The 21,525-nt window shown below is 36.5% G+C and overlaps 2 protein-coding genes across 3 annotated transcripts; both read right to left on the bottom strand.

The window, feature by feature from the left end:
- Positions 1-218: 218 nt before the first annotated feature.
- Positions 219-10,741, bottom strand: LOC136808436 (uncharacterized protein PF3D7_1120000-like). Of its 2 annotated transcripts, XM_067064970.1 has the most exons (12): positions 10,611-10,741; positions 8,920-9,166; positions 8,261-8,319; positions 7,896-7,950; positions 7,597-7,641; positions 6,483-6,582; positions 5,923-6,002; positions 5,336-5,515; positions 4,872-4,937; positions 4,343-4,413; positions 1,841-1,906; positions 219-602 (listed from the first exon to the last, which is right to left on the bottom strand). In XM_067064970.1, exons 1-12 carry the CDS (start codon positions 10,712-10,714, stop codon positions 551-553), a joined length of 1,125 nt encoding a protein of 374 aa, XP_066921071.1. In that variant the 5' UTR covers positions 10,715-10,741; the 3' UTR covers positions 219-550. The 2 variants fall into 2 exon arrangements, with proteins under 2 accessions (XP_066921071.1, XP_066921072.1); XM_067064971.1 differs by lacking the exon at positions 4,343-4,413.
- A 3,779-nt stretch (positions 10,742-14,520) lies between these two features.
- On the bottom strand, positions 14,521-19,537 carry LOC136808434 (uncharacterized). The gene is made up of 5 exons (XM_067064969.1): positions 19,311-19,537; positions 18,740-19,088; positions 17,587-17,782; positions 15,365-16,958; positions 14,521-14,993 (listed from the first exon to the last, which is right to left on the bottom strand). The coding sequence occupies exons 1-5, from the start codon at positions 19,449-19,451 to the stop codon at positions 14,697-14,699; spliced, it is 2,577 nt and encodes an 858-aa protein (XP_066921070.1). The 5' UTR covers positions 19,452-19,537; the 3' UTR covers positions 14,521-14,696.
- Between the last annotated feature and the right edge of the window lie 1,988 nt (positions 19,538-21,525).

The raw sequence follows: 21,525 nt of genomic DNA, 5'->3' as shown, positions 1-21,525 counted from the left end.
TATTCCAATGTTGGTCAACCCATCACGCTACTGACAAGCCTGGCAACAGCAAAAACAGCTTTTGCCAAAGAGAGAAAGAAAAGAGGAATCTTTCACCAGAAGTTTGATGGGCCGTCGTGACTAGTCCTCTCAAAATGAGACCGTGACAGGAGGCAAAACAAGAGATTTCGGTTTAATTTCCTCATTTCTAAAAACATATCAACACACATTTCGTAAGAATAATTCAGTTTGGAATCGAAAAATACTATACAAATCTATAGAATTGAAAACAAAATGATTCGAAAATAAAATGTCCCATAAAAATATTCACAAATTCTTCCTAAAAATAAATAAATCGAAGTCTAAAACTTAAAAAAGTTGATCAATAAGACTTCTGCCACTGAGATAATCAAATAGTATAAAGTGTTGGAAGACATTCAATCACACATTGTTTGATTCAAGTCTTGTTGATGTTCACATATTCACCTCGAAGCTCGGCAACCATAGTTCCACACGTAAAGAATGATATTGTTCGCCTTGTAAAAGGCCATCGAACCCCAAGTAATCAACATCATACTTTTTGCAGAGGGATGGAAAGTTCCATATCACTTTCAGGGTTACACCTAAAAAGAAGACGATCGGGGATGTTAAGTTCGTGTTCTTCTTTCTCAAGAACCATACTAATAATAAAAGTGTCACCTACAATAGACCTTATCGGAGTTTTTGGTTTCTTTAAAAAAGCGATACATTGTGGGATTGTTTCGAGTGTATTACAATAGAAATCTCTTAGGAATTCCTCGAGGGAATTCTATTGCAATACACTTGAAACAATCCCACAATACATCGCTTTTTTTAGAAAAATCGAAAACTCCGAGAAGGTCTATTGATTTTTACTATTTGAAAACGTTATTTGAGGAATTTTTCCGATATCACCTGGATTCTACGCTTTGAAGCATACCTGCTAGAAAATCAAAGAATGGCTTTGTTGGTGACAAAAAACTCGTACTTAATACTCTCAGAGGGTAAGTTGAAGCGACTATTGCTGCGGATACTTTAGGCGTACAAACTTTCACGAGCAGAAACTTTCGCGAGGTCGATAAATCGTAAATTTGCGATATTTACTTTCGCGAATTTCAGGAAAAAATGTATACATCTGGAAAAAAAAAACATGCATAAACTTTCGCAAATCGTTGGATAAAAATGAGAATTTTCGAACAAGAATTGCCTAAAAGTGAAAAATATTCCTTAAATCCGCTAGAAACGGTTGCTCTTCTTCGACTTTAAAAAGGCATTAAAGGATAATAATGAAAATTTGATATTTATTACGATTTCGAGGTTTTATAGTTTTTCGCGAGCATAAAATTTCGCGAATTGTCCTGTTAAGAATTTTCAAAGACATTTACTTTCGCGAAAAAGGCCAAAATTCGCGAAAATCGCGAAAGTTTCTGCTCGCAAAAGTTTGTACGTCTAAAGTATGTGTTCAAAAATCTTAAGTGAAAAATAAAATATAGTGATAAATATGGTGATAGGAGATCTTAAATTCGCTTTAAAACTGGTTTTTAAATTAGTACCCTGTGAAAGTTTTTACAAAACAGGTAGCCATGATCAACACATTTTTGTTTGATGAGAAAGGTCGATAAAAATAAGTAAGTAGAATGTCTCACAAAAATTCAGGACTTTTTTTGGCACGGAGCTTTCTAATTTTACCCTTTTCACAATACTTTTATACAAAGTAAGTGTTTTTTGAGGCGGTAAGTACTTTGACAAATCAAAGAATTAGTTAGCAAACACTTTCAGCTCTGGTCCCAACTTTGTACCTCCTGTCTCAGTGCATGCAATTTTTCAGAGAAAAAACACTTACTTTTCAAAGCATTCAGAAGGATGACTCAACAATTTTAATCTTCGTGCTTCCCTTGTCTTTAGTTGTCTGTAAAGAGAGAAAAATTTGCGATTTAGTCTAAACTTTATGGTACCAGCGCTAACCTTGAAGGCATCACTTTTGCTGGTATGGGAAAGGTTTAAGATTCCTCTCTAGACTTCGCTTTGAAACTCAATGGGGTATCAACAGTGTATACGGAAGTGTGGACTTGGGATTTCAACAATGCAACGGTAATTCATATAACTGTATAATCAATTCCCAAGGCAATTAAATAGGTTTTTGAAGATTTAAATTGGATCATAACAATTGGGACGATCATGAGGATTTTTCTTCATACGATTTTTCGGCAAAAAAATCCCTTTTGACAATGATGCAAAAAAATGAACTTCATCCAAAAGACGAAAACGAAATTAATCCTGAACCAATCACTCTTGAGGAAATGAGAAAAAAACATTAACAGTATGAAAAATAGAAAGGCCTCTGGAGTTGATTCGATCACTGCAGAAGTCCTAAAAGTTTCTGCAGATGTTGTTTACTACTTGACTTATCAGCTCAGGCATCGATGCCCCTTGCTCTCACATTCGTCCATGTTTATCCTTCTTCTCTCTGCTGTTGCGATTGGCAACCCAGTGTCCTTCACCCTTCTCAGAGGTGGTCTTCCTGGCGGTTTTTTCCCCATGAAGTTCACTTTATAAGCTTTGAAAGACGCACTATCCACAGGGCGCCTAATGATATGTTCAAAGTATTTTAGCCGTCGTGTTTGGATCATTTCCACAATGCTCGAATTTAAGCCAAGAGTAGCGAGGATTGTTCCATTTCGTATTCGTTGAATACGACTTACTCCAATGATGGATCTAAGATGGATCTAAGACATCTCATTTCAAAAACAAGGTGTGCTCTTTTTTCGGATTCACGAAGCGTTCAAGTTTCAGCAGCATATGTGGCGATTGGCAGTTATTACAGTTGTTTAACAAAGTGTGGAATGAAGAGAAACCACCCTTAGACTGGTCCAAGATAATCGTTACCATCCATCAAAAAAGAAACAAGCTCGTCGAACTACCTACTCTGTACCAGAGTGTATCTCACGTTTATCGTTTCGTAGTACACTCTGTGCACATCGTCTGTTTGACAACCTCTGCGAGGAAGTATGATTTAAAAATAGCAGGACTTCTTTCACCGTCTCCTCTCTCTCACCAACACTCCATCTCCAATGAGAAAAGACAATGACAACATACCTTCTACAGCAATGAATTTTGAAATTAGCCGTAGATACTGGGTCTGTGTACAGACGACAATGATCATCTTGCTCTCATCATCAAATATGCAGATGACACAAAATTCCTCGCCCTTGGTTTCCAGAAATTACAAGAACTAACATCACAGTTACAAAATGCCTGCATTAAATGGGGAATGAAAAAATAAACATTGACAAATGTAAGGTTCTAACCTCCTATCAAAACCACATCACAATCCAAGGAAATAATATCGATAACATTAGTAACTTCGTTTTCTTTGGGAGTTCAGTTCCAGACATCAAAGCTGACATTGACCGAAGAATCGCCCTCACATCCGGAGCTTTAGGAAGACTGCGAAACAATATATGAAGTAAACGAAACATCAGCCTTAAACTAAAAATTTTTCGTGCACTCATCCTCCCAATCACCATAATATGCATCAGAAATATGGGAAGAAAAATAACTCAATGAGATGCCTTAAGGTCAATAATAGGAGTTTCGAGGCGTGACAGAATCAGAAAAGTCGTCATAAGAAGAACGACCCAGTCAGAAAAAACGATTGTTGAATTGATCAATCCAAACGAATCAAATAGTTCGGACATGTATGTAGAAAGCCCAACACATCACTCGTGTACCAATGCTTTAAGCAAGATTTTGCAAAAACAACACCAAGAGAAGACCACAAAAGAGATGGTCCGATCAAATCAGGGCCCACACAAGATTGTCTGTCCTCACTGTAGAACGCAACACCAAAGACCTTCTGAAATGGGCAGAGTTCGTCAGAAGACCTATGCTACTAAGTCAAGTCGAGTCATTGTTCGGCATGTACTGTGCAGGTAAAAATCGATTGTGTAGTCTAGATCGCTTGAATCTTATGATGGTGTCAAAGTATTTCCATTTTACCTGTCGTGGCAATAGGGAACCCTTAGATAAGAATGACATCAAGACAAGATGTCATCGATAATAATTTTGGTCTGGGCCTGCATCCAGCAAAGACTACCTCTGTTTGTTTTAGATGCTCCTTGAGTTAAAGTCGAGATGTGCTACTTTCTGATTCCTCAATTTCCCAGAAGAACATTGATGAGGTTTCAGTAGCAGTCACCAGGGCTCGAACCTGCATCGTGATTCAACATTGTATTGTAACGCGCACTTCTAACCAACTGAGCTGACCAGTGATAGCTCAACTGCATACTTAGCGCAAGCTGCAACCTGACCTGGATAAAATTAAGTCAAATTAAAAAAAACTCACGCTATGTGTTTTTTCAGTTCTGTAATTTCTTTTTTTTCGAGTCTCTCTTGTTCCTGGTGTTGCTCGATTTCCTGTGGTAAAATAATAAATTCCCTCGATAGTTGCGCTATTTTTCATGTTGGAAAATGTAGAGACGTTTATTTAGATGTTGATGTTTACGATTGACGTAATGTTTCCAGCCAATTACCGCGCTCAAAAGTTCATTTTATCTTCATCCCAAATCAGGATGGAAATCATCAACGCAATCTGCAAACCTTTTTCGGTACAGAGCTACGACCTTTAGAATGTATACATACCATGTGTGGGATTCGCGAAGAATTTCATCAAAAACTGAACCCAAATTCTTAAAAGATTGCACGTGAAAAAAAAACCCTAATTTTTAAGTGAGCATCAAAATTCCAGGAAAACTTCAATTTTGATAGTCTTCAAAAAGGATGAAACATAAACTCCTTACTTATTCATTTGAGATTGATTGGTTTAACTGTATCTTACCGTAGCCAACGCCGCATTAATAATATTTCTCACTTACTTGTCTCATTGTTCGGTTCTGCAAGGCCAGGTTTTTCATTGAAGGGTCCAATTGGTCCAACGCTTCCTGTAAAAAGAGGATACATAAAGTTTGATATTAAGCTTCATGTTGCGTTACAGAAAAGCGGAAAACATGTAAAAAAGGAAAAATCCTCGGTAATCACTCCATGACCGATTTATCCTTCATCGGGTGAAAGAAAACAAACGTGAGCTCAAACTTGTCAAATAGACGAGAATGTCGATTTTTCCAAAACAACGAGGCCGTGTCTTTCCAAAAGAAAATAAACAGTAAAGGAGTGTAAAGAAAGGTACAATGACTTAGTTGCTTTACTTGTCAAAGAGGAAAGAAATGCAAATTGCATAAAAAATAAAAACATTGAAGCTGTTCTAGTGCACTATGTTCGGAAGGTTTTTAAATGTTGATGCTAAAACACTATAACGTTTATCGCGATAAATAGTTCTTACATCGGCAAATTTGGATTTAACATTGTCTAAAATATTGTATGCTTTGGAGTGGTAAATGATTTGTTCACGATTGGCAACGTCTGAGAGCTCCTCTATAACCTTCTCGTGTTGTTTTGCCAAGATTTCAATTTCTTCCTTCAAATATTTGATCTGTTCCAATTGCTCTGGATATTCTTTCTCCTGAGTGAAAACAAATTGGTAGTTGAAGGGTGTGGAACGCCCCTCAGAATGTAGGTCTTTGGTAAAACAGCTTTTTAGTACCGTGAGTATCACAGTGTATAAATACTGTATTTCCGCCATTAAGTGCCGCCCTCTATTAAGCGCCACCCTCCATTAAGTGCCATCTTCAATTAAGCACCACCCTTTGAAAAGTACCGAATATTCGAATGTGGCGCTTATATACATTACTAACCCCCGATAGAGCACCCTAAATTCCATAGTGAGAACCGCCCCTCTGAGGTAATCAACCCATGAAACGATCAAACTCATAGAATAGGGAAAGATCGAGGTTTATCTCATCGAAAGAACAAAAGTATCCATGGCTTGTGTACGGATACAGGATTTTACTTCCAGTTTTGTTGACATACTTTATAATTGAGGAGAATTTTGAGGGACGTTTTTTCTTCTTCTATAGAACGGTCAAGATCTTCTACATCACTGTGAAGAACTGAAGAAAAACAAAGATTATTGTTAGAATAAATCTGCTTGGTGTAGATAGAGTATAAAGCGCACAAAGGACTTCCTTGAATATTACCTGTATTGAGTGGAAGTGTGTTTCAACTATGATTGATAAAAACAACTTTATTCAAAAGTGTCAACAACAATCTTCATTTTATTATTAAAACTTCTGGCGTTGACCCCATCTATTTAAATATTTATCTAGAGACAATGGAGCTAGGATTTCGTCTCGAGTTGTTAACCACAGGTGACCTTCTTCTCTAGCATGTCCAATTTCAAAAGCAAACCCTTTTTGAGACAGAACAAGCACAAGAGGCAAAAGAAAAGTGAGTTTGATGGCGAAAAATAAAAGAGACCAGCAATCACTGCAAATTCACAGGTAGTTGAGGCCAGCTGACTATCGAAACTTCAGATTCCATACTAAAAGCATTTGGAAAAACGTAGGCCTTTCCGTAGAAGTTGTACTTACTGTTAGATGCGAATTTGACTCTTCGTTCCTTCAATTCCAATTCTTCTTGATGACCAATGATCGTATTCGAATGTTGTGACGTCAACACCGAAATACCTGTCTAAAGAAATGGGACATCAGTTCAACTTTTTAAATGCGCGCTTTTTTTAACAAGAACAAACTTTATAAGAACACAAGGCTTCAATGGCTTAATTATTTAAAGGACCAGTTAAGAATATTTTAAGGCTTTGCGGACTCTAAAACTGCCCCGATTTCTTCGAAAAATGGACAACAAGACAACAATACTCAAAAAGTGGTTAAAATAAGAACATGTTGAGAACATTTTTATGTTTAAATCCGAAAGCTTCAAAAACTTTGGTTGTTCTTATGAAATAATTAATAGTGTGGTCGTGTTACAAAAGTACAGGCTGTTTGTAGGAAAAAAATAATATCTAGCTGAAACTTTCTCCAGACCTTCTCTATAGGACGCTTATGCCTCAGGAAAAAATCCCCTCAAATCCCACTGGTGGAACATCCCCTTTTTGGGCAATTTCTTTTTTCCCCAGGCAAAACCCTAAGATCGAAAATTTTTGAAATAATTCACGCAGAAGATGCAATTTATGGTCAATTTTAGACCAAAATGTGGCGAAAAGTGGAACTTGCGCATGAAATATCTCGAGTTAGGTAATGAAATCGGCTATACCCGTTTAAAAGTCTTCTATATAGTTTTTTGAGAGCTTTCGAATGGTATACATGATATTGTCTGAAAATGAGTTTGAATTTTTCAAAAAATTTCGCCCTTAGGGTTTTGCCTGGGGGAAAAAGAAATTGCCCAAAAAAGGGATGTTCCACCAGTGGGATTTTAGGGGATTTTTTCCTGAGGCATAAGCATCCTATAGAGAAGGTCTGGAGAAAGTTTCAGCTATATATTATTTTTTTCCTGTAAATTATGCTAAACGACTCCACTATAAAGTGAAACAAATTTTCTTCCGCTAAAGCTTCTCTTTTTACGTTACATATTTGAACAAACTTCTTGATTTTGTAAACATGAAGTTCTCAAAAAGTTTTCAAAGAGTGGTACGTCCTTTTAATACAACTGCAGTTATTAGTTAAAAGGGAGAAGAATGTTTCCTACTCGATATTTTCGATGGCATTCCAGCATGTCTGTGACGTCATGATGCTAAAAGTTATAGAAAAAAAACAGACCGATTTAAAGAGTACTGAGTAATGAAATCAAGAAAAATAAAATAAACTTTTCAGTGTCCAATCATTGTTGCCGAACATCCGAAGGGAACTTTCCTGAATAATCTCTTCTCGTCGAAACTTCCCGAAACTTCCCGATTGGCATTTTAGCTCATCCATTTTTTTTAGAAAATTCTCATAAGGTTCATTTAGAAAAGGGTGTTCTTATCTATCCATACTGAAAATGATTACCGTTTCTCGTTCGAAAGATGTGATTTCTTCCTTCAACCTAAAGTTGTCTTTCATTCTGTATGAGAACGTGATGAATTAAAGAAAACAATGATCTTCAAAGAGGGACAATCACAGACATCTTATTTGAACGGCGGTGCACGGCGAAATACATTACAATTTCACCGGTCTAAATATTCGGTTCGACGTTTCAAGTGTATATGAAATGCTAAGCGATACACACTTCCTAAGTATTCTCCGGCCTAGAATCTGGGATTCACCGGATTTAATTTTTCATTTGTCAGCCTATCAAAAACAAAGCAAAACCCCTGAAATAGAAGTAATATAAACACGTTTGTAAAACGTAAACAAAAGAGTAGAAAAGATACAGTTGAAGATAGCGTTGTTTACTTTCATGAAGCGACTTTCGATTGTCTTTGATTTGAACCTGAATATAATTTTGAAAAAAAGAGCTTATTAAAGTTCTCCTTTAACTAGGTGGAATATTATGTTCGTATGAATATTGCTTGAAGAATACATGCTTTTTATAGGAATGTACTCTATAAGAATATTCATGATGAAATTGGTCAAGAATTAAAAATATGCTAAGAATATCACCATCATGGAATATTTGCTAACTGAGCCTAAGAATGTCATTAGATCCTTTTTTACTTAAAACTGTCAATTATACCGCCCAGGCTCAAAACTTTCTTGCTCCAGGTATATATTCCACGTTAAATTTTGGTTAAATTTGGATCTCTAAACTTAGAATATTTCAAGATAATTTTCCCCAGAATGTTAAGACCATCCATGATGCGTTTCGTTCTTATAATTAAAGGGTTCAAAACAATTCTGTAAAAGTAGTCCAATGTTCTTTTTATAGACATCGTCATTAGCTTTCGAAGAACCTCTCAAGGCCGTCATGCTTTGTAAAGAATTTCGGTTGATTCGAGTTCTCATGTTAAATGAAGCCTCTATCTCTATCTCTTTGAAAGGCCCAAGAATGAGCGAAAAGTCGAATCATTTTTCCGGATAATTAAACACTGACCTTCAGTAAGGAGATAACTCCTTCTTTGACTGTCTTGTTTTCTTTTCGAATAAACTCCGGTGATTTCACTTTCCGAGGTCCGTGGCGACAAAGAGTTGAACATTCTTTTCGCAAGTCACGAAATGGGTCCGTTGTTACTTCTCCACCATTTTGAAATTCATTGTTTGTGGGAGTTGCTGTGGGTAACCGTGAACTTCCGGCTCTCGATATAGTTTTTGGGCGCGGTGGGGATGCCAAAGATGAATTACTAAGATTTAAGTAGAAAAATTATCGATATAAATTTTTTTTTTTATTCAACGAAACTGCTTGAAAGGTTAACCAAAAGGGTCCAGTTCTAACATGTCAGTTCCCTTTGCAAATGCTGAGAAGTAAGTTATAAAGAAATTCGTTTTATCCCATTTCTGGTCAATATTTTGCGCAAAATAAATTGAAGGCATCGGACAGTTTTTGACATCCCGAAGCCAAAATAATACTCTGCAGTTCGTTGGGGTAATGAAATTTTTAAAGCAGACACTCTAACTCAAAATTTGGTGTATAAATTTTCTAATTCGACCATCTAGTTCCTTAGTTATGAATTTTCAAAGCCAAAAATGCGCTTTTCAAAACGGGTAAAAAAATATGCAAAAATTCTTTAGACATTTTCAATATGAAACTTTTGAGAAACTAAAACTACCGAGATATTTTACTAAAAATTATGATAAATTTTAATAAGACAGGATATTTTCTAAAGTTGATTACTCAATCAGCTTTAGAACATTAGTATGTTAGCTTGGTCTCAAGACGTCAAGTACTGTCCGAAGATTTCCTTGGGCCACCCCGGTAGACGTGGAATTTCGCAAATGGCTGGCGTACTGTATAACCAGGACCCGGACTGGACCCTGGACCCTAAGAAAACCCGGACCCCGGACCTTTACGAAAACCCGGACCCCTCGTAAATTTTCGAGAAAACACGGAGCCCCCTCAAATTTTCGAGAAAACACGGTTTCCACTCAAAAATTTTTGCGGATCCTTTCTCCTCAATTATCAAATTTTCAAGAAAACTCAGTTTCTCCCCTCTAGCATGAATCCCAAGGAAATTTGTTCTCGCTAGATTATAGGATAGTATAGAAATAGAACTTGTTAGGGTTTCTAAAGGATTTTTTACGCTGTTTGAGCTTTCTTAGACAAAAGATTACAAAGAAAACTTTCATACTTTGAGCCGAATCAATGGACTTAAAAATTCGAAGTCAAAGAAAAACAACAAGTTGAAGCCACTGTAAGCATAAATTGAGGCTGAAAATTAGATTTTGCTAGAGCCTCGACTTGATTTTCCCATTTGATTATAAAAAAGAGTGTAGATGATCAGATAATTTGACGGTTCGTTGGAAATTTGATTCATTCTATTCAAACACGGCCATTTGATATTAGGGAATTTGAGGTTTAAATTATGAGCTGTTTATATAGTAAATGTTTATGAAAATAAACTGGAAAATAAATGGATTCGTGTTTTCTCAAAAATTTACGGAGGGGTCTAGGTTTTCGTCAAAATTTGAGGGGGTGAGGGGGTCTGTGTTTTTCCCAAAATTTGAGGGGGTTTTCTTAGGGTCCAGGGTCCGGTCCAGGTCCTGGTTGTACAGTACGCCCAAATGGCTCGCGAGGTCGATTCAGTAAAGAGTCAGCCAAAAAAATATATGAGAGAACAACTATAGTACCTTTTCTTCAAGTTAACTTTCTTCTCTTGAACTTTCTTTCGCTCCCATTGGGAATAATCAACTTTTTCCATCGATAGCATTTCTTGAAGTTGATTTGACTCCATTTTTATTGTTTATCTTAACGTTTTTCTGGAAAAGGACAACAATTTTGATTTATCTATTTATTGCATATTTCATATGAAATATTGTACTAGTAGAGTATAAAAAAACTAGAACGAAAAATTCATTGTTCATCTCAGAAAAATAAAGGAGGATCCACAATCAAACTCAGCATCATAGGGAAAACTGAAAAATTCAAATTTTCAGAAAAAGAACATTTAAAACACGTTTACAACACGTTATGGAGCCACAGATATCATATTCTAGCGTAGAGATTGCCTGTGTCCAGTTTTAAAGTCGACTAATCCGCCATGTTGTTTTTTGTTTTATGTTAGGTTTTCGAACGTTTCGATTTCAAAACATTCGAATCACGCTGTTCACAAGCAGAATTCAAAATGGCAGGTCAGTCAGCTCTCTTAGGACTATGACTAGACACACTTTATTTTATACGAGAAGCTTAATCCAATCAAGTATAATTATAGATCAGTGTATGGAACAATCATAGTGATTGATTAGCCTGAATAATATTGATACAGCGACCCTATAATTACCGGTTAAAGGCTAGACCGTTAAACTATTATCTTATGACACAAATGTATGGTATGATATGAATATACTTATTTGCTAAGGGGAATATTGGTCGTGTGAATTATGAAAGACTCTGAAAGACCAGCCTCTGATACTAGACCTGAAAAACAAAACATTGAAAATTGAAACCGAGAAAGGTAACATATTTTCGACTTTTTTTGACCTTAAGAGGAATCTTCATTCTCGATACCAAAAAGTATTCGAATATTAAAACAAGAATAAAAAACCTTTCGCAGCCTTGTCCTAAACACAAACTCGAAGAACATACAATCAAGGTCGTAATATTTGAGAAAAAAGGGAAATCCACCGGGAAGTTTTGAAACCACAATCGATTTGTAAGTGCTCTAAAGTACGTTCGAAAGGTAGAGTTTTAACTCTGAGTTCAAAAGTTCAAAAATAGTCCAATAAGGCTCAGAATATAGCCTGGAAGTCTGCCAACCTCTCCCAAATTGAAATATTCGATTAAATTAAAGAGATAGCCCAAAATCAAATTTCTCGCTGGAACTTTAAATCTTGAAAAACGTTAAAATAACCGGAATTCTCATTATATTTCAACCATGAATGTACATTTAGACCAACGGCCGAGATAATGAATGGTGTCGCTTCGTAGGGAGAATTTTTGATATTTTGCTCCTAATAGCGTGTAATATTTGCCTTTTGAATCTCCTACAGTTTTCGAGTTTCGATTTTTAGTTAATTAATAGAGTTTATCAAGGGTCCCTTTATTAACGATTTTTTCGAGATCTGGGAAACAAATATCTGAAGACACCAGCGGATTATTCGTGAAAAGTAGATAAAGAAAATGGGGTTATTTGTTAAGTTTCGAGCACCTGGTGCCGAGAAAAGGCCTTTGCAAAAAGTGCAAGAGTACCTGCTAGTTTGGAAAATCAAAGAATTGGGCCTTAGAGCTACATCTAGATTGAAGCAGGAAAAAGGTAATAAATTGCTTCATTTGAAGGCGCATACACAAACCCAGCCCAAACAATTAAAAAAGGTCATTAATCACCATGGAACTTGTTAACCACTTCAAATTGCCCCTCATCATAATTTATAGAAATTAATTTTGTTTTTGATTGTAATATACTGTTTAAGTGAATTATCTCATCAGACACTCTATGTTGATCGGTGACTCTCACGTCACCAATTCGAACTTTCACGGGATGTGAGCAATGAAACTTCACATCATTCTCAACATGCGTTGAATTCGAGACTACAAATAATGCGTCAGCTCCGATTTATTATTAGATATTCCAACTAGGTTTTAAGTAATCTCCGAGAAGATTTCCACACATGGCACGCATTCACGCTCCGTAAGAAAATCTGAACAGGTTGGATCTTCTTCATCCAGATTTGGGATAAATATTAAATGACAATTTGAGCAAGGTCTGATTGGATAAAGCAAAACAATCACACCAATCACACGTCAATCATAATCATAAACATAAGAACCAAGTCCCTTTCGCTTTCGTTTTCGTGCAAAAAGTAACGCGGTTTTGATTGTTTTGGCTGAACAACCAGACCAGATCATCACATTCGTTATATCTCTTTAGAGCAGAGCGTTGTACAGCGTTGTATGTGCTGAATGGATGATCTGTTATGAGATTAGGATTTAAGAGACCACTTGGCAATTCATTGACGTCATTTACGCGTAGAAAAAAAAGCTGAACATTTTACTTTTATATTCATGAGGTCAAGAAGGGAAAAAATCATGAAATTTGTCTGGTATGTCAGGAATGTGTAAAGCAGAAAAATCCTCAAACCAGATATCTGGAATTTCGAAATTCTTCAAACATGTAAATATCAACTGAATCAAGCTCATTTTTTTCTTAGAAAGCTCTTTCTTTATACATTATTATCAAATATGCTTTTCAAATAACAAATTTACAGCTATTTTATATACAGGGAAATTTACAAAAATATAAAAAAGCGTTTTTTTAGAAATTAGTAAAAAACTAAAAAAAGGTAGTTGAAAATTTTAGAAAACTAAACTTTTGCATAATTTGGATAAATTGTTTCGGGAAATGACAAAAAATATATTTATAGCATCAAAGCATTCGATAGACCGAATAGAATTATCAATCTCGAATAAAACTTCTTGGAGAGTTATTTCGATATAACTATCAAACCTAAACACCATGAAGGGGTTGGGTCGAGTTTAGCAAGAAGTAATGACGTTAACACTCTTTTTGTCTATGAGAGAATCTGACATTTGATTTCAATCTTACCTGGTAAACCCAAACCCAGTCTCATTAAGGGTTATAAGGGTTGATAGGTTCAATAGTTTAAAAAAGTTTTTGACCAAAAAACCTGACATTGCAGACTATATGTGAAAGATTAAAAAGAACAACTTCCGCCAAGATTTCCTGAGTTCCGTGTGTAGAAAGAGCTATGAGAATTTATTCATGCTTTTTCAACTTCCTCTTTCCTTTGAAAACAAAAAAGTCCTTAACGACTTTTACTCCCGGGGGGGGGGGGGGCACTCAAGGTAAATGACCTACCAGACGTTCGGCCCTTAAGGGTAGGTTTTTCATAGTTCAGCTAGTGCACTGTAAGGGTAGGAAATTACAAAACTGCACTGAACTGCACTGTAAGGGTAGGAAATTGTGATAAAAGGCCAATTTTTTGGTAAAGTTGGCACAAAATTGGTCAATTTTGGAGGAAAAATTCCACATTTTCTTGGAAAATTGAAAAAATTTTCGCCCTTACGGGCGAGAAATTTTGAAAAAGTGCACTGTAAGGGTATGATTTTTCATGGAAATTCACTGCACTGTAAGGGTCCGATTTTTGAAGCCAAATTTTGGGCAGAACGTATAGTCGTTTTCATATCGAGTGCCCCCCCCCGGGCTTTTACTTTAAAAATACATGCAGGAAGTCGAAAAATGAAAGTTTGTGCATTGACCGAAAAAAGAAGAAAAAATATGAAATAACATCAAAAAGGTTAATGACTGCAACTTTATGGAGCTATTATCTCAAAATTGTATTAACGTTTAATTTTAATTGCTTGGCTCATTAGTAGAGAATCGAGCATTAGCTTTTTCACTTTCTGTTGAGGCAAGTTTCCTTATAAGTTTCAATTTGTCAGAAACTTTCTCAGGCAATCAACACGTAAATATTGGAGTTTTCGATGACGGCTTTGTCTGATCAAATTAAACGAGTTGATGAACTCATTTAAAAGTTAAACTCTAATCCAAGGAAAGCAAAAAAAAAAAGAGAATTAAGAAAGTTGGCAAAATTTTTGATAGTTGATAGGTCATTAAAAGACTTTGAAAATTCCTTTTCTATAAGAAAACTACCGTGCCAGGTGAGGATATCACCAGACGTTGCTTGCAAGGAAACAAATTTGCAACACCGGTTAAAATCCGGATCAATCTCGTTTGCTTCAGGTTCCACCATAAGTCTTCAAATCTTTTTAGGTTTCGGAAAAGCAGTAGAAATACTCTTAAAGCCTTTTGGTTTAACAGGGCATTCTGTTAAAAGTCCTTCATCACAGATCGGCGCTTGGAGGTCGAACTCATGAACGGTAATGCGACGCGGTGAAGCTGGAAGGTTGTTCTCATTTGGATCTTCTTCTACAGAATGAAAGGAACGATGACGCCTCGCTTTTTCGCCTTCGTTGGATACTTTGCGGAACAGTTTGAAGTTGAAGCCGTTCTTGAGAAGGTTGCCTTCTGAAGTCGATAAATGCTGACGTTTGGCCTATAAGAAAGAAAGAATCATAAATTGTTTGTCAAACTGAGAATTTTAACTAGAAATTTCGAATACAATGGATATCAGATCATATCTAAAATAGCCTTAAGTCTTCAAGTAACATCATGAAAAACACAAAAATTCTTAATTTAACAATTGTAATTGTTATTTTCCGAATCAGTGGTTAACCAATAACATCCTGTGAGCGAAAAAGTCGCAAAAACAAAAACAAATTCATTATTTCATCAGCCAGTGAAATTATGCATTCCTAGAGGAGGTCCTGAATAAAAAATGTTATATCAAACTTCCAAAGAATTTACGATATAAAGTTCTAAGACTGAAATTTGAAAGTTCCAAACACTTATCAAATAAAGTCTTACCAGAGTTGGCAAGCGGCGTGGAACTTCTGGCGGCGTTTCTGCTGATTCCTCTAAAGAACAGTTTTGAGAGTTCTCTTCACTCGTCATTTCTCCGTTTTGTTGACATCGTTGCGTTGTTCCTACACTCGAACATCTGAGTAAACATCCTCCTTCCATTTCACTTTCATCTAGACGTGCGGGAATTGGGGCTGAGCGCGTGGACGATAAAATTTTTGATTTCGGAGGTAATGGAGGTGCCAGCGTGTTTTTCATTTCTGGTTCCTCATTGGCTGAATCTGTATCGATCTCATCCAGATTTTGCGAACGACATAATTTGCGTTTTGAAACGTCTTTTAAAGGTGTAGGTGATATGCGTTCAGGGATGGGAGGAGGACCATCTTGCGCCTCCACGTCCGTTGTTTGAATGGTGAGTTCCGGTTGTGCTTTGGGTGTGTCCGATAGCTTTTTAGGTTTTGTGTTACGGTCTAGTTCCGGACTCATGATAGGTTTAGAGAGGACGGATTCAGTTTGGTTCCTTCTTAAGTTCATGTTGTGTTTGAATTTGCTGAATGATTGGGAAGCATGCATTTGCTGTGAATGTGTTGTAGGGTTCATGAAAAATGAGCCGGAATCAAAAGGATTGACAGTGGCTGCTTTGCCGGAAACCGAATCATGGTTGCCACGTGAGATGCTGTGTTGTTTAGGGAAAGCGCTTTTCTTGTTAAAGTGAGTGGTTTGTGGAGAGTTGAAGTTAATCATAGAGCCGGAATCCACACTATAACTGCTAACTTTCTTCCCGTTCTTCGATAATTTCATGTGTTCTTTTGTCGAAGTGAAAGGTTTAGGCGGTTCGCTTGATCGACGATTGGTTTCTCGTTTAATTTTCGGTGATTGAAGCGGTGAGGAGATTCTTAAATCGTTTAAAATGAAAACATCTGGTTTATTTTGTGGATCAGTTAACTGGGAATTGATTTCCTCAAGCATTCGTTTGGCGTCTGTGTCTTCGGATGAATCTTCGTTATCGACGATCTGTAGATACGAAGACGAAGCTTCGTTCTCGTTGTCGGAGGAATTCGGTGACCGAGAAGCGGGTCGAGAAGGTATTGTCGGTTTGATGTCGGTGAAATCACAGTCAGGTTCGTTCGGAAGAACATAGCCATCTTCAGAAGTTATTTCTGCAAAATGTTTATCGATGGAGGGCGGTGATTGCTGTTGGGGCGGTGATTGTTGTTGGGGTGTATTTTGATCGATTTTGAAACACAGCAAGGAGTCTTCACTTCTTTCACTGCGTTTTAGTTTAGGGTGTGTATTTTGGCGGTAGGGTGTTGGTTCGGGGCGGCTAGCTTCCTCTTGGATTTTATCACAGTTGAAATTTATAGGATTGGAGGGTGAATCGAAAACAGTATCGTCATCGCAAGACAATCGCAAGGGTGAACGATCAGATAGCGACCCGGATCCTGACGAAAAACTTGCTGAACATCCTCCAAAAGATGAACCTGCTCGTAACTTCGGACTATCCGCCCGATTCTTGCTGTGAAAAAGTTCGATAGATCGCATCAACGATTCGCATTGTTTGCTTTCGAAAATCAACTTGCCACTTCCAAAATGACACAATCTGAAGATAATAGAAGATAAAATATTAGCTCGTGATCGTTATTGGAGAGTCTTTCATTTTTTCAAAGAATCATAGTTGGAAGATCATTTCGAAACACTGATACTTTGTGTCAGTTTACTTCAAAAGAGAAGTTATGTACTGACATTGTAACCTAGGGGAAATGAGTTCTCTGGCTTGCCAAAAACAACACAATGTCAACATTGAAAGGTTACAGGAAGCTTAATCTCTAAAGTAAACAAGACTTCCATCAACAAAATGAGCCACCAGTGACGTCACCCAGGGATCAGTAAGTAGAGTCTTGGCTCGAGGAAAGGATTATTGCATTATTCTTTCGAAATGGTTTAAACCTGATCAAATATTACTTGTGACACCAGGCTTACATGGAAAATAAGTTTTCGAAAGTATTGATGTGTCTCGAAACTACTGCCACGAGTCTTACAATACTTTTCGAAGCATATTGGAAGTTTATCGTGGCTTGGATCACGAAATTTACGTTTGGCTTTCGAGAAACTTCAAATATGAATATCACTGGGTCGATAAACTCAAACTTATTTAGACTTTTCGAAGCCTTAGACAAAGGAATTTTAGACAAAACAGAAAATGAAGAAAACTCCGAAACCAAACAGACCTGCTCATGATCAGGATGACTTGATTCTTGGCGTGCGTGTAATAAGTCACGTGGTTAATTGGCCAACTCAACAATTCGTTCAAATCACAGATTGAAAGTAGCGACATTCTCGATGACGTCAGCGTGATAAAATAATCGCCCGCCAATTCGTTGGCGATGGAAAGAGAGCTCTCCATAATTCGTACGCGGTATGTGTCTGTAAGAGAAAAGTGTGATTCGATATCTAGACGATGCTATCGTCCGTTTAAAGGTCAGTAAATGCGGGAAAGTATATATGCGCAGAGTCAGGGCACGAGGACAGTTTACGGGAAAATAGTGGCGGTAAAGTTTTGGAACAAAACACTGTAAGTACCTCCGCCACTGCTTACTCCGCCCCGGGCTAACCACCATTTCCAAATTTATCCTGCCTCCTAAACTATTCCTTTTTTTAGTGATCTTGTGTAGACGATAATATCGTCTAGTAAACATCGAAAAAGGCGGGGAAAGTTGAAACTTATTAGTTTGATGATCGAGAAATATGATTAGGTCTTGAAGTCTCATTAATAACAAATAATCATGTAAGTTCAGGTCTATTTTCAAGATAAGTGATGAACTTGCAAGATTCCAACGAGGCGTATGATAGAAACTGATGTTATCAAGATGAAATTTCTAAAATGTTTGTCACGCATTTAAAAACTTACATTTCCTAAATTTCCAACTTATAGGGACATAAGAATATTCTGCGGCCACATCATTTCAAAAACTTATGAGACAATGACGTAAGTTGTGAGTTGACCGCATTATATTTGTGATTTCCCATCTTACGTGTGGCGATAAAAAAGATTATTTTTATCTGGAGATTGAAAACAACTCGAGATAATACTGTAAACAGATTGCACAACTTAAAGTGTGATCGTGCAACTTATCAACAAAGTCTGTCTCTCATCCTACGCTAAGAAATCTGATTTTACCATCTGATTTGAAGGTAAGATGGATTAAGTCTGATAAAGGCCAAATTTAGTACAATTGGCCCTACCCAATATTGCTCTTCCCAAGCCTTTCGGTGAAGTCAAAAATCTTATCGATAGGAAGTTTTGAGGACAAAATAGATTCAGTTCAAAGGAATGAACTAGAAAATGGGGTCAAAATAGCGTTAAATCTACTGTGAACTTACCATTTAAACTACCTTTGCGTTCAAGCATAGGGTGTTGTGTTTGTTGTTTAGGGCGTTGAAGGGCGGGTGATTCCTTCTTTTCTTTCTCATCGATAACTCTCTTGACATCGATGAAGGATTGAATCCATTCTTCTCTCAAGATTTGATTCTCACATCCAAACAACAAAACGATATCATCTTTGACGACCACTTCGAAAGCATATTGTTGCGATTTCGAAGTCCGTATGATACCGGCGTGTTTGATTGACGGTAAGAAGTGACGTTGACGTAGAGCCTTTAACGTGGCGTCCTTGTATTCTTCGATGACGTAAGGATCACGGCGTAAGATAAAATATGCTTGCTGCCATGCCTATCAGAAAAGAAGGAGATAAGCCCAGGTTATTTAAGAGATCGGGTCTAAATATTTTAACAAGATTTAAGAATCTACATTTAGAGGTTTAAAAGCTTCGACAAGGAAGTCCTGTTAAAAACATTGCCCTAATTATGCGGTCTTAGTTGTAACGCTGGTGAAAAATTACCAAAACAAACAACAACTTCAACGTTCTAGCAAAGAAAGAATAGAAAATCTCACCTTGAAAAGAACGCGCGTCGTGACGGGCGAAGATGAGCGTTCACGCTTGATATGCAGGTAACCTTGCTTGATATGAACATTTGTGCCGTTCATGGATGAAGAGCAAACATTCATATTACTGTCTTTGATCATGTAACCCATTTGTCTCGCTTATTCAAAAATCTGTGTGTCTTGTTCAACCAAAAAAGTTTCGTTTTGTTTGTTCATTAGTTTACATGTTTCTTTTCTAGAATTTGATTAAACCACGAAAATATTGAATACGCAATTTTGACAAATGCGAAATTTTGATGCTGAGAAAACAGAATGCAAAAATACTGTTCAATAAAAACTTGATACAACTCTGAGAAAATCGAAAATGGAAATCAAATAAAAATATGAAATTTAATCGACACACAGTGACTATACAACAATGTTCAAATGAACGACACAACTTTTGAATCTCGTCTCCTCATAACTTTTCCAATATCGCTTATCTCTTCTGATCTCTTTCAAACATTTGGAGGGTCTCATCAAAAGAGAAAACATACAAAAAACAAATAGAGTTCGTCATCATCAAAAAACCACAACTGAAATTTTCCTCCTCTCTCACTACAGCACTACTCAACCAAAAAGATATAAAAATTAATCTTTCATATAACCTCTGCTAGACACGACTACAATATTTCTTGTTCAATCAATCAATGAAACGATTTTGAAATTTTCTTTCTTCCTCTGAACAATCAACAGAGCGTTTGTATCAAAATCTTTTCTCTCTTTAATTAACATCACTCAAGTAGTGTTTAAGTGGAACACAAGATCACACACTTCCGTCATCCAAACAGTTTCTCTTTCAAACGTTGCATTCTTTTCTTCAAAGGTGATTTCCTAATCTCATTCCAAGTCACTTCTTCAAAACGCACATGTGACGCTCAATGAAGAAGACCTCTTTAATCAAAACAGCGTGTTTGAGTTGAGGTCGTCGGGCCAAGCTAGGTATTTCGAAAGATTCGTTGCAACTTTTCATATGATATATTAAAGTATAGTTAATGATCTCAGTAAAGTGAGCAACTATATAAGAACAATGAGGTTCAACCAAATCGCCAAAAAATAAGAACAATTTAAGGCTTTATACCCAATTTTCACTACTTTGATATTGCTTAAAATTGAGTAATTCCAGGCTCAGCATTGTTCTTAAATTGTTCTCATTTTTTGATGATTTTGAGCCTTATTGTTCTTATATAATTGCTTAACTACACGTTTTTTTATAAGAACAAACTATATAAGAACATAAGGCTTCGAGGCCCAAAAATTTAAGAACATTCTAAGTACATACTAAGGCTTTGGAGACTTAAAAACAATTTCTTAAGAAATTACATCAAAATGCTCAAAAAATGCTGAAAATAAGAACATTTTAAAAACATTTTTAGGCTTCAAATCCAAAAAACTAAGAACATCCGGAGGCTTCGAAAATTTTTGACATTCTTATAAAAAAAAAACGTGTATACTTTAATATACTTAGAGTGTAAAGTAGTAAACAGCTTTGGTTGAGCTTAGACAGCTTTATGTCACTTTTCCAAAAGCTCGTTTAACTTCAGCAATCTGACCGACACCACGAGTCGTGCACAAGAAATGAGATCGTTAGCCAGACATTCTTCAATATTTATCATTAATCTTAAACCATGGAGTAATGACTTTCTCAATTAAGCACAATTTATTTGATTCTCATTAAATATTAAGAAAGCTAATGAGTCCTGTCTTTTAAACAAACACACGAATTAAGCATGTTTCTGTTGACGTTAAAATGAGAATATTTTTTCAAAATGAAATTGTGAGAGTCAGTAAAATGGATAAGGTTTTGTTTCTCCAATTCTTCTGAATCTTCACTCGCCCCAGATCCCTATAAAGAGAGGTTAAAAAGCCTTAACATTTACTAATTATGCCACAGAACACACAAAAAAAAACATCCGGGACACGTGCCTAAGAGCCCTTAATTAAACAAGGTGACAAATAGAGCGACATCTACACATCTTTGTCTACCATTTTGTGACAATGACCTCACGTCGCAAAAATACAAGCATGCGCAGACATCCCGTCTAAATACATTAAAATAACTCAACGTAAAAATATATTGTGGGGAATGTCAGTGTAAAGTAATATAATAGAGCGTGTCAGCAAGAAGAAGCACGTCCCCTTGTTTCCTTCTCCAATCTTCAGTTATTCAAAACAGAAGAATAGT

This window comes from Clytia hemisphaerica, unplaced genomic scaffold, assembly GCF_902728285.1.
Source record: "Clytia hemisphaerica strain Z4C2 unplaced genomic scaffold, Clytia hemisphaerica genome assembly, whole genome shotgun sequence".
In the NCBI taxonomy this organism is placed as follows: domain Eukaryota; kingdom Metazoa; phylum Cnidaria; class Hydrozoa; order Leptothecata; family Clytiidae; genus Clytia; species Clytia hemisphaerica.
This window is presented reverse-complemented; position numbering and strand designations above follow the sequence as displayed.

Coding starts and splice junctions, on each gene's coding strand:
- LOC136808436 (XM_067064970.1), bottom strand. CDS start 10,714: ATGGAGTCAAATCAACTTCAAGAAATGCTATCGATGGAAAAAGTTGAT. Junction 5,516..5,922: donor AAATTCTCCTCAATTATAAA/GTATGTCAACAA, acceptor GTTTTCACTCAG/GAGAAAGAATATCCAGAGCA. Junction 603..1,840: donor CCTTCTGAATGCTTTGAAAA/GTAAGTGTTTTT, acceptor TCTTCTTTTTAG/GTGTAACCCTGAAAGTGATA.
- LOC136808434 (XM_067064969.1), bottom strand. CDS start 19,451: ATGGGTTACATGATCAAAGACAGTAATATGAATGTTTGCTCTTCATCC. Junction 16,959..17,586: donor GTCATCCTGATCATGAGCAG/GTCTGTTTGGTT, acceptor TATTATCTTCAG/ATTGTGTCATTTTGGAAGTG. Junction 14,994..15,364: donor CACGCCGCTTGCCAACTCTG/GTAAGACTTTAT, acceptor TCTTTCTTATAG/GCCAAACGTCAGCATTTATC.